Here is a 14,467-nt window from a genome sequence, read left to right on the forward strand (position 1 = left end):
AGAACTTCAGGGGACATCAGTATTTGGCATTCTTAGAAGAAAGAGTTTTGGATCATTAAACCAAGAACTTATCTTTAGGTTTTATTAGGGTCTTTGGCATCTATACAGGTAAAGTTGCTGTATGTTGTATTTCTCCAGTCAGTTTACAAAATGGAAAATTTCATCACCTACTACACCACTGTATTTACATTTTATCTATAGAATACTATGGTAAATTACAGACCAATACATTGAACCATACCTTAGCTCCTTCCCGACCAGCTGCTCCTGGCAATCCTTGTTCACCTGGAGATCCTGGTGACCCTGGATGACCTCTTTCTCCCATAGGCCCGGTTTCACCTGATTTGCCCTATACAAGATTAAAAAAAGTTCTTAGATCAAGATCTTTCACAAGACCACCAAAAGCAGTTGACAATTTATTGTGCTTTGCTTCCTGTCTCTAAAAACAGACAAAGCACTGTAGAAAGACTTTTGTCAGGTCTAATTATGTAAAACATTGCAAAGATTACTGTACATATAACTCACAATACCTAATAAAATGTAACTGACTGGTACTGAAATTGATTAGGTACTACAGATTGCCCATCAGTGCTCTTTATGCTGTTGATAAACTTGATAAACTTTATCTACTTCTAAAACAAATTCTCCATCCCAAACCCACAGCCTCTCTTTAGGTTGATGAGACATCACTGTTTTTTCTACCAATATTTGCTAAAATTTCCCTTCTGACCCTGATATTAGAGAAATGCACATCTATTAGGCTCAAAAATAGTTGAAATAGGAATATTTTTTTTACTACAATATTTTTGAGACAGACCAAAACACTAATATTTATTTACAAAATGACATACATACCTGTGGTCCAACAACCCCAGTTGGCCCTGGAAGACCTGTCTTTCCTTGGAAACCCTAAAATGTACAAACAGTTGTCAGTTTTACAAATAGAATTCAGGAAGAGTTCAACAAGTGATCTTTCTGTGTCAAATCTTATGTAAGAGCCTTGAATGCCATTTGTGTTTAGTGCCAGGCCTGATCCAAGTGCCATAGAGCAATGCGTTTACAATGGCTGGCCTGACACCACAGCCATGGAAATTGCATGTGTTCAAAGGCTGACCTGACCCCAGAGCCATGAAAGACATCTGGGTTTAGTGCCAGGCCTGACACAGGATCTTTGAAAAACATGTATGGTCAATGCCAGTCTGGACACAAAAGTCCTGCAAGACATGTGTGTTTAGTTCCAGAGCTGACACAAGAGCCATGGAAAACATGGAATAGGGTCCCAGATCCTAAAGGGCTTTTGGCCATTCATAGCTATGCCCCAGACTACTATATATGAAACAACAAACTTACTGGTTCTCCTCGTGCACCTGCATGCCCAGGTAACCCGTCCTTTCCTGAGGGTCCCTGTTATGCAATAAACAATCAAAATATATTGATAGACATTAGTAAAGCAACATAAAAACTTGTGAAGGATTTTATAGTCATCATAATGATACATTTCAGTTGTGCAGTTGAACAGTTGATTACACTGCACTGCATGGTACCATGTACCTATAGACTAACAATAATCACAGTGTATCATTTAATGATATTGGGTATCTATACATTAATAGATGGAACGCTGTATAATACCTGAATACCTGAACATTAATACTAAAAAAGATAGTACATGTACCATATAATGACGTGATGTTATTAGCACTTGGGATAATCGTAACAGATAAGCTATGAGTTAGAGTCAAACTTCATTCAGTGCACTTATTAACTTACATTAGGTCCTTTGGGTCCTGCAAATCCAACTGGTCCAGGGGGGCCCATTGGTCCCTGAAAGCAAAGATAAAAAACTAGATTTGTGACCTCTGTAAAATAAAAGAGCTGTTGGAGGGAGCTATATAAAGAACAGAAAATCAAAAATATTAAGTGAATAAGATAATGAAACGAGATGTTATATGATGCGAAACAATTATTATTACTTAATAAGTTAAAACAATTTAGATTGGGAGACAATTACATGTCTGTGGGCAGTCGCTGACCGGTGCAGATACACTACCCCAGCCAGTAGCCAACCATGCAAACCTATTCTAGAACTTGTCTTTTTAAAGGATCCTGTAGAGTTCAGAGCTGCTGACCTCCTTTTAATGCATTTGGGTTTCTTTAAGCTGAGTGTTTCAAAAAATTTAAAAACAGAATGAGACTTCTAGGTAATGGGTAAAAATGATAAAGATGGACATTATATTTGTTCCTTTAATTGGTTCTTATAATAAATCTTGGAATGTTTTATCTCTGTATGTTAATCTGCTAAAAATCCAATCAGCCCCCAACTTCTTGTCATCCTTGACCTGATCTCTTCTTCTAGACCTCACAACATTTCCCTTAATTTAATTCCCTGTAACACAAGAGGAATGGTTGTTTGTTTTCCAACACAAGGGAACTGGCCAGGGCTTAAAACAACTGACTGTGGGAGCACACATGCTTTTGGCCATATAGTGATTGTAATATTTTACTAATCCCATACAAAAGATTTTATTATTTTTTTTTATTAGATATATTGTTCCCTTTTATTATAAATCATTATCAATATTGCTACAGTAACAGCAAGACTGTATAGGAAATTACCAACCTTATCTCCAGCAGGTCCAGCAACACCATCATTACCAGAATCTCCCTGAAAAATGGAAAACAATTAAATACTGTATATATACTTAAAAAATCAAAACCATGCCTTTACCAGGATAACTGCCTCTAAAAGACAGAACAAGATATGGTAAATCACAATGGGGAATTATCAGCTGCAGGGAAATCACAGTACTTGTAGTAGTAATGGTTAGTACCACTGCCTCTGCTTTTTTGGCCACAGCTTACACATTGAGTTCTACTTTAAATGATATGCATTTTTGAAAGTAAGGAAATTCATAGCAAACCTACATGACAAAAAACAATATATAAAAGAAAATGATATGTCACCTTTTGTCCAGGCTTTCCAGTTGGCCCCCTTTGACCTCTTTCACCTCTTGTACCCTAAAACCAAAAGGAAAAGAAAGTGATTGTAATTTAAATGGTGGGTGACGTTGGCAGGTATTCTTTGGGGCAGCAAAAAAAAAAACATTGGAAGGGCATCTTAGTGGCAGAGCAGTATCCACTCTATTTTTCAATGTAATACCTTTAGTATATCTTGCATTTATCATTTTAAAAAACTTTTGTAATCCCATATGGACTAGATATATTAGTTATCTAATATAATACTGTTATATCATCTACTAATTAGTATTTTGATACTTGGTTATCAATATTCATTGACCTGTAAGCACTACAACAGAGTATAGTAAACTTTATTGATTTTGTTGTTAAAAAATATTTCATAATAAATTTACTTACGGAAGGGCCCCGCTGTCCTGGTGCTCCAGGTTGTCCACCTCTTCCCTAAAAATGAAAGTAAAAAATAACATAAATGAAATGTAAATATATGTATAATATATGTGAAAAGAAGAGTTTTTTGATAGATAAAATACAGATAAAAAGATAAAAGCCGAGAGTGACTGTAAATAAAGACTTATTCAAGTCACTTATCACTTAAAATTATCACTTGAATCACTTAAAAAAGATCTTTTTCTACTGATTCTTCCCACTTTAGACTTTTGAACACACACAATATTGAAATGACCAAGTTTTCCCAAAACTGATTATTTCACTTTCCAAGGTTTCTCTGGGTTCTCTAAAGAAGACTTAACCATTATCAGACAGCCAAAAGTAGTTTGGGTAAAATGAACTTTATAGAACAGAACTCTGTGTGGACTGAAAACTCACCCTCTTGCCCTTCTCTCCAGCCAAACCAACTGGCCCGGCAAATCCCGTGGAACCCTGGAATAAGACACATCTAATCAATGCTGTCCCAAAGCAAAATTCCATGTTGTCAAGGTTGAATGTAGTAACTATCAAATGGGCTTACCTTTGTACCTTGACGTCCTGGGTACCCTGGAAGGCCAGGAACACCCAACTTTCCCTGGTGATACAAAGGCAGATCTATGTAATATCAAGAATGAAATAAACATGTAAAACATCCAATTATCTGGAGGTGCTACCTTTTCTCCAGGGATTCCTGATGCTCCTATTTCTCCTAATGGTCCAGATTGTCCTTTTGGCCCTTCAGGACCATCCTCTCCACGTACTCCTACAGGCCCTGGATCCCCCTACAATGGCACAATGAAACATAAAGACATGGATAAAACTTTGTGTAAGACACTGAAAACTGAGCAACCAAAAGAAATTCCGTTACTGGATCACATTTCCCGTCTTAACTGTCCTGATAATAGCAGGATAGTCACAATTGTCTGGTTTTCTAAGAAGTTTGTGAAATGTATGTGCTATGTATGGCGGCAACTACTGAGTTTGCAAAGGTCAGAGGAAGGGTTTTAAAGTTTTGATAATCTCAATGCCTAATACTCAATGTTTAGAATGATTCTAATGAATGAAGGATGTTTTTAGGCTTATGAGATTTAAAGACAACCAAGATTAATTTAAAATTAATAAAAAACTGAACATTTTTTTCACTATTGTTATAGTTTGTTGGACTTACTCTGTCTCCTTTGAGTCCCATGTCTCCTTTTGTACCTGGAAAACCGTCTTCTCCCTGTTAAAGATTGCAAAAGAGTAATAGTGAGTAACACAATTGTATGGTGCTTGTAATCTCATTTAGGTATTTCTCTGACAATCAAGAATATACTGGTAAGGTATAACAGACCTAAATCAAATACATTACTAGCCTTTAGGCTAGTTTTAGGAACTTAACATCCTTCAGTTGTCCACTACTTCCTGGCTACTGCTATGGCAATAAGTAGGCTCATTAAGGATGTTGGGATGGAGGGGGACAGAGAAGCCAGACGATGGTTTTGTTTAAGTTAAATGGATGTTAACCAAGTAATTTACTATGCTCCGCTACCCCCTTCCCTTAATATTCAGCAACCCCACATACTTTTCTATTATCAGGATTCACCCAGACTAGTTTATAGATGACCACATTTTTTCTGCCATGGAATAAGCTAGAATCTGTGTAAGAGGGTAGAGGGGGTCAGAGGAGCAAGGGGATGGAGGTATTGGTCCTCGACCTGGCTATGCTTCATTACAACAGTTTTTACAGCACAAAGTAAGCAAAAATATAAATCATATGCCAAATAAAGTAAATCGATGCGTATTTCAGCTATGTGTTTATTTCTGTGAAACTCAGTTTTAATATTTAGCAGGGCAGCATTAAAATGGCCACAAAAGATCCAGATAGGTGTCCGTATCTGTTTGTATGCCATTTCACAGATATCAGTGAGATTCTGTCTTTCAATACAAAACATGTTTTTGTTTGATTCATTTTCAATTTGATGGTCTTTCTTCATATAAAATGTAACTATTGGTTGTATGAAAATGGGTTCTACTTGAAAATTTCTGTAAAAATGGATGAGCAATCCTTTTGTATCAATTCATTGTAACAATCAAAATGTAAAATAAATCAATATCCTTCCTCCTGATCAAGAGGTCTTCATAACTCATCAGATATTTATTAAGACCTGACAATGATCTTTTGGATTCTAAACTCCATGTTGATTGCTTTAGGTTGATTACATTTGGGAGTAAAGAATCAGTTCATGACTAAAACATTTTATGGTTGAAACAATTGAATACTAGTATGCTCAATGGAATAGGAAAATGAGTCTGTGAATAATCAGCTTAAAGCTGCATACGCATGTGCCATTATAGTCGTAGCTCTGCACGATGCATGAACTAGGGCTGTACAGGGCTGTGCCAGATTCTCGTCCGATATCGGCCCTGAGCCGATTATTGGGCAGGAACCATTGGACATGTGTACGTAGCTTAAAGAAAGTGCTAGATAAACATCTCCTAGACATCTGTCTTCTACATCAGAATATGTATTTGCTTACCTTTTCTCCTTTGCTCCCTTTTGGTCCTCTAACGCCAAAGGCTCCCTAAAAAATAATTAAAGATAAATTAAAATGTATTACATTTAAAAAAAATGATTGCCTAATTCTAGGCCTTTGGCTTGTTTTGACTAATTAGAAATTACCATGCTAATGATAGATACAAGACATTAAACACAAAAGGATGTGATTGAATGATATGAGTATGGCAGAAAGAGGGGACATTTTACATATAAAATCATCTATGGCTGGACATTCAACAAATGAGAGATACATAGTTTTGGATTTCCCACTGCCACTTCTGAAAATGCTAGCTATGGATGTACCTGTGATACTTTAAATTACTGATCCGGAGTAAGTAGGAAAGTCAGAAATCCTGATTACCATACTTATTTTGGGCAAGACAATTACCATTTTCAGGTGGATTAACAATGCAAGACTACATCTATGTCTAGTTGATGCTTTCTTCAAGGCGCCAAACTTTGATTTATGTGGGCTACAGAAGTGTAAATTCAGCTTGGCTCAAAGTTAAAGCACATTGGTACAAGCATTGGTAATTAATATATTACCACTGCGCCGCCAAACGCAGACGGGATAACACATGGCCCAGGATCTCTCTTTACTTCCTGGACTCCCAGTTTGGAGTGTTATACAATCTTTCTGATTTTATCAAACACTAAACACTGGCATATCAGCAGAGAATTGAAAGCCAGCTCTAGAACCAACCTGACAGTGCTAAAAAGAGAATGCAGCAGCAAAGTGGCCATGTAGAAGAGGGCAATGTAAAATTAGAAGGTCATGTAAGTGTATTTAGTGTGGACAACACAGCAAAAGGTAACAATTTTTTTTGGAAATGGTATGGAAGTTACTCTTTCACATACTTTTTGTCCTTAGTTAATATTTCTTCTCCACCATACAGTATGGTGAATACGTGTTGTCATCCTTGGACATTAAGTGTGTTGCTAGCATGTTCACCAGGAAAATACAGTATTATGGGTTGCTGTACTGGGTTTAATTATTGGTGTAATCTTAACTTGTAGTCACCAACATGAGCACCCTTCTCCAATTTGTCGTATCCGTAGCAATGATGCATTTTTAACCTACCTTCACTCCTCGAGAGCCAGGATATCCAATTGGACCAGGTGAGCCAGGAGGTCCCTAGTGATCAAAATTATTTTTTTGAGTGAAGCAACAAAGAAAAGATTGTTCAACAGACAAATCTATCCTCATAAAATAACTGTAAGAATGAGATGTGAATAATCCCATTACTCTAAAGACTACCCATGATCCCATTACCGTAGACTGGGGACTGTTCAGAGGAAATTTCATTTGGGTGGCCTATACATAAATAAACAAACCCTTTAATGATACGTTGAGAAGTTCTGCCAATGCCCTTCTCCCTCTTTTATGATAATTTCCAGTTGGATAAGAGTGATAGATGAATGAACAAGGGTTGTACCTAACCATTTGTATTGGGCAAAAATCATCTCATGTGTGTACATAGCCTAACATATGATGGAATGAGAGGAGCAGTTAGAACAATGTGTATACAAAAAATTCCTATAATCATCCTTAATAAAATCATTATAGGTCTTGCCTCAATTTCAAATTAGCCACCTTAGATATTTTTAATTTTGGATAATAAATTGAACTCATTGAACACTTACCTGATTTCCCTTCTCTCCAGCAGGTCCCTCTCTGCCTGGATGTCCCTGAAAACAAAGAAGGAAATAATATTTTTAGGGTCAAACAGACATCAATCATAGAAATACTGTGGGATTTTGATTATATTGCACAAAGATCACAATGTTTTGTGTCTATATATAATGCTTCTTGCGCTAATGCTGGTAGATGGCCCTCAAACTGATTTATTGTTGGGTCCCATTTATCATGGTCTGGCATTGACAAGAATGCACACCCATTTACAAAGTATTTTATATTTAGCTGCTTCTCGTATTAAAACAACCATTACAGTTGAAGCCAAATGAAGTTATACTGGCACAGATTGTGGAAGGAACTCCTGTAGATTTAATAAAACCAGAACATCAGCCAAATTGGCAAGTCCATTTCAGTGCCGTGTACCAAGAAACTAATCCCTCAGTTATTCCCATTAGATCAGTCTGGGTGTTCCCCAGTGTCCTCATTATATAAAGATGTATAAAAATATTGGCTACATAAGCTTTAGATTTCTTTTTTTTTTTTCAAGGCGAGTGAACATATGGTCTCATTTCCTGGTGCTGACGGATCACAAAACCGGAGACTGAATTTATTACAAATAATGCTAATTACATTGAGACTAAAACAAATCTGTCAAATGGACTCATGGACAAGTTACTGGATTTCCAATTATGTTTTTTAGTATAGCCTGTGTGAAAAAATTCTATTACATATTGGGGGTTCTTGATATATATACAAGCAGCTATGTTAAAGAAATACAGATTTTTTCACCAAAGTATGACTGGTGAAAAAACTAAAAATTGTTCCAAGGTATTTCTCAAAATTAATCTGAATTCAGAAAAAAACACAATCAGTGCTCTGACTCTTGCATTTATCTATGCTGGACAACCTTGTATAGCAGACAAGGCCTCTATTAGGGCAACAATCATCATTTAATGAACAGTAGCAAAACATGGGATGGAAGAGGGACTTCTGCTTGGACCAAAAACCATTGATGTTTGTTGTACTCAGAATTTTGTTTTCATATACTTCTCAACTGTCTTTAGATAAGAATGGCATTAACAAAATGTCTATAGTGATGTTTGAGGATGAACAGTGGACAGGGCTATATGGACAGTGGATAGTATAGACAGACCAAAGTTGGTTTGTGCATAAAACATGATTTTAATTATGAAATAGTGTGAAAAACTGGGGGTAGCATATTAAGTAGTTCTCTTTCCTAATATGTTTTGTCTTCTATTAGCATACACTAGCTAACCAGTTTCTAGAAGAAAAAGCCTTGGAAGGAAGGAGGGAAAATACTGGAATCCACCTCAATGTAAACCTAAAACAGATAATGTCAAAGGAAAAGAAATGAATGGTTTTTGTTTTTTTTACAAACATTTAGGTGATATTGATTTCCCAAAGTCCATCATAGGTCTAGCCCAGAAAGAACAAATCAACTTTCCTTGACATGTCTACAGGCAATGAGAATGTCCACTAAATAGTTCAGTTAAAGCGTACCTATACTCAGAATTTTCACTTTACATAAAAGGATACAGAACCCTTTGTTTAGGTGCAACACCTTTTTTTTAAAAAAAAAAAAAGGGTGCAGCACTACCCCCCTAATCCTTAGCCGCCTAGGCAATTGAGAATGAATGGGAGAGCAAAGCCTCCCAGGATACCTACGTCAGGTATCCCGGGAGGCTCTTGGGCGCTCCTTCTACTCATGCCCGAGCATCCCAGGCATGCACAGAAGGAGCCTTTTTTGCTCACTGCTCCTTTGCAGTGAGATCTGCAAATTTTTTTTCATCCTTTGTCACCCGATCTCGCGCCTGGGTCGGGTGATGTAGGATTAAGAACCCGAAAGAGAAGACGAAAATGGATGCTCGGAGCGCCGGCTGGGTGACGGTTGCCATGACTACGAGGGACCAGATGCTGGACCCCCCGGAGTAAACAGTCTGCCCTGTGACATTGAAGGTAAGTCTGTTTTTTGTTTTTTTTTGTGTTTTTAGTATAGTTCCTCTTTAAGAGAAGATCATCTGTAGGTCTTTCTTGATACCTTCAAAAACTGGCTCATCCATTTGGAGGGGACAAAATGTTCATCTAATAACTTTTTATTTCTCTCTGACATATCATGGGGCCCCTTTCCTCTATGGATCAAAGCATGCACGTTTTTTAATGTGATTATGTTTGTATATTGATATTTTATCTTCTGGTCAACAAAATAACTGAACAATGCTGCACAACCAGCCACCAGTAGATGTCTTTTGATTGCAATGCTGTTCAACATTTTATTTTGTATGGCCATGCCTTGCATCATGTAAAGATCAAGCAGAATGCTTGGTTCAAGAAAATTTAGAAAGAACAGGGCAACCTTTTCTCACTTCATCGTCTTTAAAGCCTTCTTCTAATTATCTATATTTTTGGTTGGCTAATATACACTACACACTTTATCTCTGTATAATATACAATATTGTTCTCAATTATTACTTACCGGAGGGCCATCAGATCCAGGAATCCCAGGTATGCCTTGCTTTCCCAGTGGTCCCTATGGGGAAAGAAAATTTAAAATAAAATATGGTACCTGTCAATGGTTTAAACAAGGTATTGAACAAACCCTTTTTATGGCAATATGAATGAGACCTCAAAGCCATCAGGACCACACATGTACATATTTTTGTCAGTTGGTCATTGGTCACAAATGAGGGCTTGAAAACGTATTGACAGAATGGAGACTGATTAGTATGATTATAAACAAGAGAATCTTGTTCTCTGCAATTGGCAATTTAATACAATTTATTAAATTACATCTGTATACACAAAAAAGGGTAAATGGGTAATCCCCATTATAAACAGAGTATAGGTATTTATTGTATATGTCTGGCTCAAACCTTTTATCTTGAGCTTTGGATAGTATGGGACACCCTGTTGGGGTTTTACTGTTCTCCGGGGGAAGGTTACAGCAAAACTCAGTTCATTAAAAGACAAAATACCAAAACCATGTAATATCTGTAAATCTGCAATATCTAACATAAATAACATAAATCCAAAAAGTATCTTTCACAGTATCTTTTTGGATCTCTAAAGATCTCCTTAGTCTGATGGTCAGCATCACTCAACACATAATGCAATTCTTCCCTATTCTATCACAAAACCCTGTAACCAAACTATATATATTTAGCAAGTTAGCTTCCATGGACATATTTTTATGGAAGGTTGGAGTTACCTTTTCTCCTGGCATTCCAATAGGACCCTGAGGTCCAGGTAATCCCTGTAGAAAGAAAGAGACGGTATCATTAATGCACTTCCAGTTAAAAAGATATATCAAACAATTTCTCTACTGGGTCTACATTTCTTCACACACACACACATATATAAGATATGATTGTAGTGGTTATACTGGTACCCCCAAGACAGCATTTCTTACTTCTTTTAGAAGTACTGGACTGGATTTCTTACTTCTTTTACACATTTACTTGCACAGTTCTTGGTTCTAATACTTCATAATATATATGGTTTCAATAAACAGACACTCCTTAAGTGTCTATTCATGGAACAAAAAAAAAGAGAAATCTCAAATGCTGACACGTTTCGCAATTTGACTTCTTCAGAGGATAGCAAACTATTTAGCCATCAATTTTCCAGCAATATTCACAGGGCTTTGGTGAAAATGTGCTTTTAGAACTGGAGGAAGGTTTTCACAGTGGACCATTGGTTGAAGCTGCAGGGCCGCTGAAAGGATTCCACGTTGCTTGAAGCAGCTTCTCCACACAAACATAAACTTTTTCAATTGTAACAGTTGAACTACGTATAGAGCATTTTTGCAACATTGAATAAATCTTCTTTTGTGCCAAGAAACAGCTAGTCCACACCCATCCATGATAAGGGTTCAAACACCTCTAGGGGTTGGCCAAATCAAAAGCTTCCTTTACTATTCACTTAGACACTCCTTAAGTTTTGAGCAATCACTGTGCAGAAATGCTCATATGATAGGACTTTTACAGCCTCATGAGTTTCCCTGTAATCAGAGAAGTTCATAGATATAAAAAGGTAGGTCCAAAATTTAAATAAGTGATCATGTCAGGTCAGCTCTGATACTAATACTACTAAACCCTCTTAGCAGGTCCCTATTAGATATAAAAGAAACAGAAGAAAGTGGCACCCCTTTTGTTAAGGCTATGATAGGTGGGAAAAACAGGGAACATAATCTTAAAAATATGAAAATGGTGGGAAAATTCTTACATGAGGTCCTGGGTTTCCTTGTTGTCCATTTGGTCCAGTCTCTCCTTGGATACCCTATTGGATTTGAAGGTAACAAATTATAAGAAGGTATTCAAAGCAAGAAGTTAAGCCACCAGCAAACTTTTAATAATAATATTAAAAATAATAGTAATAATAATAATAATAGTAGTAATAATAATAGCAAACACAAAAAATAATAATAATAATAACATAAAACAGACACAAAGACCTGGTTACTGAATGATCATTTTGTAGAGTTTTGGCATAAACATGCACAGTCCTATGACAGAACAAATGAAGCTGGCATCCCTGGTAATTTTCCAAGGTTTCCCACCTTCCTTGACATAGGAACGCTGCATATCTAAAAGAATGCTGAAGGTGAATTAAATGGGTATTTTTAGGACAGACCCTTTGACTTTGTGGTGAATTTAAACAATTAGAGCATGTAAATTAGAATGATACTGGGATCCCCACATCAGAAGTAAGCAAGGATCTTCAATAGACTTTACAAAAATTCTTGTGCTTTATATACAGTATGGATGGCCTTGGTGGTATTTTTTTTCCATCAAAAGTGAAGGTAGGCATCCGGAGATTATAAATTTATGTCTGGAGTCACTTTCACATAAAAAGGTAATAATACACTGAAATCGAGCACAATTTGCCACCCACACAGACCCTTATGACTCAGAAATGGCCAACGGTAAATCCCAAATTCCATATTTAACAAAAACCAGCAAGAAACACTTACATGTGTCATAGGCAATTTACTTACTTGGTTTCCTTTTGAACCTGGGGCTCCATCAATACCATTTACACCTTGCTGACCTGGTGGGCCAGGAGGACCTCGTGGACCAACCAAGCCACGTGCTCCCTGTAAGAAGAAACATAATGCTTTTGTACCTAGTATGAGATAAATTTGGGTTACACTACATGTAAGTTTTTACATGTAGTAAATTTGCCCTTTAATAAAATAAATACAATTTGCACCCATTGCTATTGAAATTTAGGGGCAGCACAGATGCTCAGATGTTAGCACTCTGACCTTTGCAGTGTGGGTCCCAGGTTTGAATCTCAGCCAGGAGAATATGCATGGAGTCTGCAGGTTCTTCCTATGTTTGCGTGGGTTTCCTCCCATATTCCAATACCACACAGTTAGTTTAATTGGCTTCCCCCAAATTGACCTTAGACTGCATTAAAGACTTATGACTATGGTAGGGACATTAGATTGTGAGCTCCTTTGAGGGACAGCTAGTGACATGACTATGGACTTTGTGCTGGTTTGGTCTAAAACTGTGCCTCATTCTCATTGTGCCATAGTATAGGCATTAGTGGAGACTAGTCCATTGGTGGGCCCTCCTGTCTATCCTAGACCATAGCTGAGAATATTTGTGATCTGTATGGTTAGGCATATTTTTTGAGATTCTCTGTAGTTCAGGATAAGGTAGGTTATAGATTATTGCAAATGCATTGGTAAGTGGAGATTAAGATACTTACAGCTTCTCCGGAAGAACCAGCAGGGCCAGGAGGTCCAGAAGAACCCTGAAAGAAATTGATATTTATTACAAACCTAACACTATAACCAAAACATATACTTGTGTATAATATATATAAGTGTGGTGTTATATATTCTTTATTGCTAATTAGGACTAAAATGTTTTGAGAAAACCTGGCTCGTAGTCATCATTTCAGTTCATCCTAAATGTGTTTGGAGAGTTGAGGCCAGGGTTCTATAGACGTCACCATAATTCCTCCGATTCAAACTTTGGTGCAGTCATTTTAAAACACTAAAAGGCCATACCTTAGTTTGAGGCAATACATTGTCTAAAATTAATTTTTGCTATTTCCTCTTTGTTATTACCTGTTATTAAATTCTTAACCCTCACATCAGTGTAACTGAAACCTTACTTGGTGTATGTTAAGAAAATGCAACACTTTTTCCAGGCAGATTGTGTAAATCTACCTAAATACTTTCAGGGCACCATAAATTAATCACTCTTTCTTACCCTTTCTGTAGGGCATTGTCAGGCCCATACTGCTGTTAGGGTGATTTAGATAATCAGGCCTTTAACTGTAATTGAGTTCCAACTATATCAAATATGTTCATGATACATGAATGCCACAGTTGCAGCTGAATTGGTGTATACATAACATTATTTAAGTTATTTTTACTCTAATCCAGCTTACCTTCTCTCCATTTCTTCCAGGTGGCCCAGGAAGGCCATGGCTCCCCACATCTCCCTGTAGCAGAAAAAAAAAACAACATTGTCATCATGGAGGCCAGGTTGACATTGTTGCTTCCATATTTCAAGCCAGAAAAACTCATATAATGAGCTTAGCCATCACAATAAAATGTAATATAATTTAATTAATATATATTTATATAATAAGCTCCTGTACTTACTTTGTGACCTTTCTGTCCTGGAAGTCCTGGCAAGCCATCAAATCCACGATCTCCCTATATGAAAAAACAAATATTACTGAGATGTATACAGATAAACCAAGCTTAGAATTAGAAATGTCAAACACTAGAGCAATCTCCGACAGATGTGTCATATACACATATCACCAAATATACTTGTAGACTGCCTGGCAAAAAAAATAAAAAAGAAGAAAAAACTTGCCACCTGGATCTAACTTACTAACTA

The 14,467-nt window shown here is 36.8% G+C and overlaps 1 protein-coding gene across 2 annotated transcripts in view; it reads right to left on the reverse strand.

The window, feature by feature from the left end:
• The window catches only part of COL5A3 (collagen type V alpha 3 chain), a 119,920-nt gene that overhangs the window by 18,819 nt on the left and 86,634 nt on the right, over positions 1 to 14,467 (reverse strand). For both annotated transcript variants that reach the window (XM_072399638.1, XM_072399637.1), the window contains 21 exons: positions 14,224 to 14,277; positions 14,007 to 14,060; positions 13,317 to 13,361; positions 12,595 to 12,693; positions 11,823 to 11,876; positions 10,807 to 10,851; positions 10,075 to 10,128; positions 7,589 to 7,633; positions 7,026 to 7,079; positions 5,925 to 5,969; positions 4,574 to 4,627; positions 4,080 to 4,187; positions 3,947 to 4,000; positions 3,805 to 3,858; positions 3,376 to 3,420; positions 2,965 to 3,018; positions 2,621 to 2,665; positions 1,771 to 1,824; positions 1,351 to 1,404; positions 856 to 909; positions 242 to 349 (listed from right to left, as the gene is read on the reverse strand). In XM_072399638.1, the coding sequence (XP_072255739.1) occupies positions 242 to 349; positions 856 to 909; positions 1,351 to 1,404; positions 1,771 to 1,824; positions 2,621 to 2,665; positions 2,965 to 3,018; positions 3,376 to 3,420; positions 3,805 to 3,858; positions 3,947 to 4,000; positions 4,080 to 4,187; positions 4,574 to 4,627; positions 5,925 to 5,969; positions 7,026 to 7,079; positions 7,589 to 7,633; positions 10,075 to 10,128; positions 10,807 to 10,851; positions 11,823 to 11,876; positions 12,595 to 12,693; positions 13,317 to 13,361; positions 14,007 to 14,060; positions 14,224 to 14,277 (1,233 nt within the window). The remainder of the gene's footprint in view (positions 1 to 241; positions 350 to 855; positions 910 to 1,350; positions 1,405 to 1,770; positions 1,825 to 2,620; positions 2,666 to 2,964; positions 3,019 to 3,375; positions 3,421 to 3,804; positions 3,859 to 3,946; positions 4,001 to 4,079; positions 4,188 to 4,573; positions 4,628 to 5,924; positions 5,970 to 7,025; positions 7,080 to 7,588; positions 7,634 to 10,074; positions 10,129 to 10,806; positions 10,852 to 11,822; positions 11,877 to 12,594; positions 12,694 to 13,316; positions 13,362 to 14,006; positions 14,061 to 14,223; positions 14,278 to 14,467) is intronic.

Source organism: Pyxicephalus adspersus, chromosome 2 (assembly GCF_032062135.1).
Source record: "Pyxicephalus adspersus chromosome 2, UCB_Pads_2.0, whole genome shotgun sequence".
Taxonomy (NCBI): domain Eukaryota; kingdom Metazoa; phylum Chordata; class Amphibia; order Anura; family Pyxicephalidae; genus Pyxicephalus; species Pyxicephalus adspersus.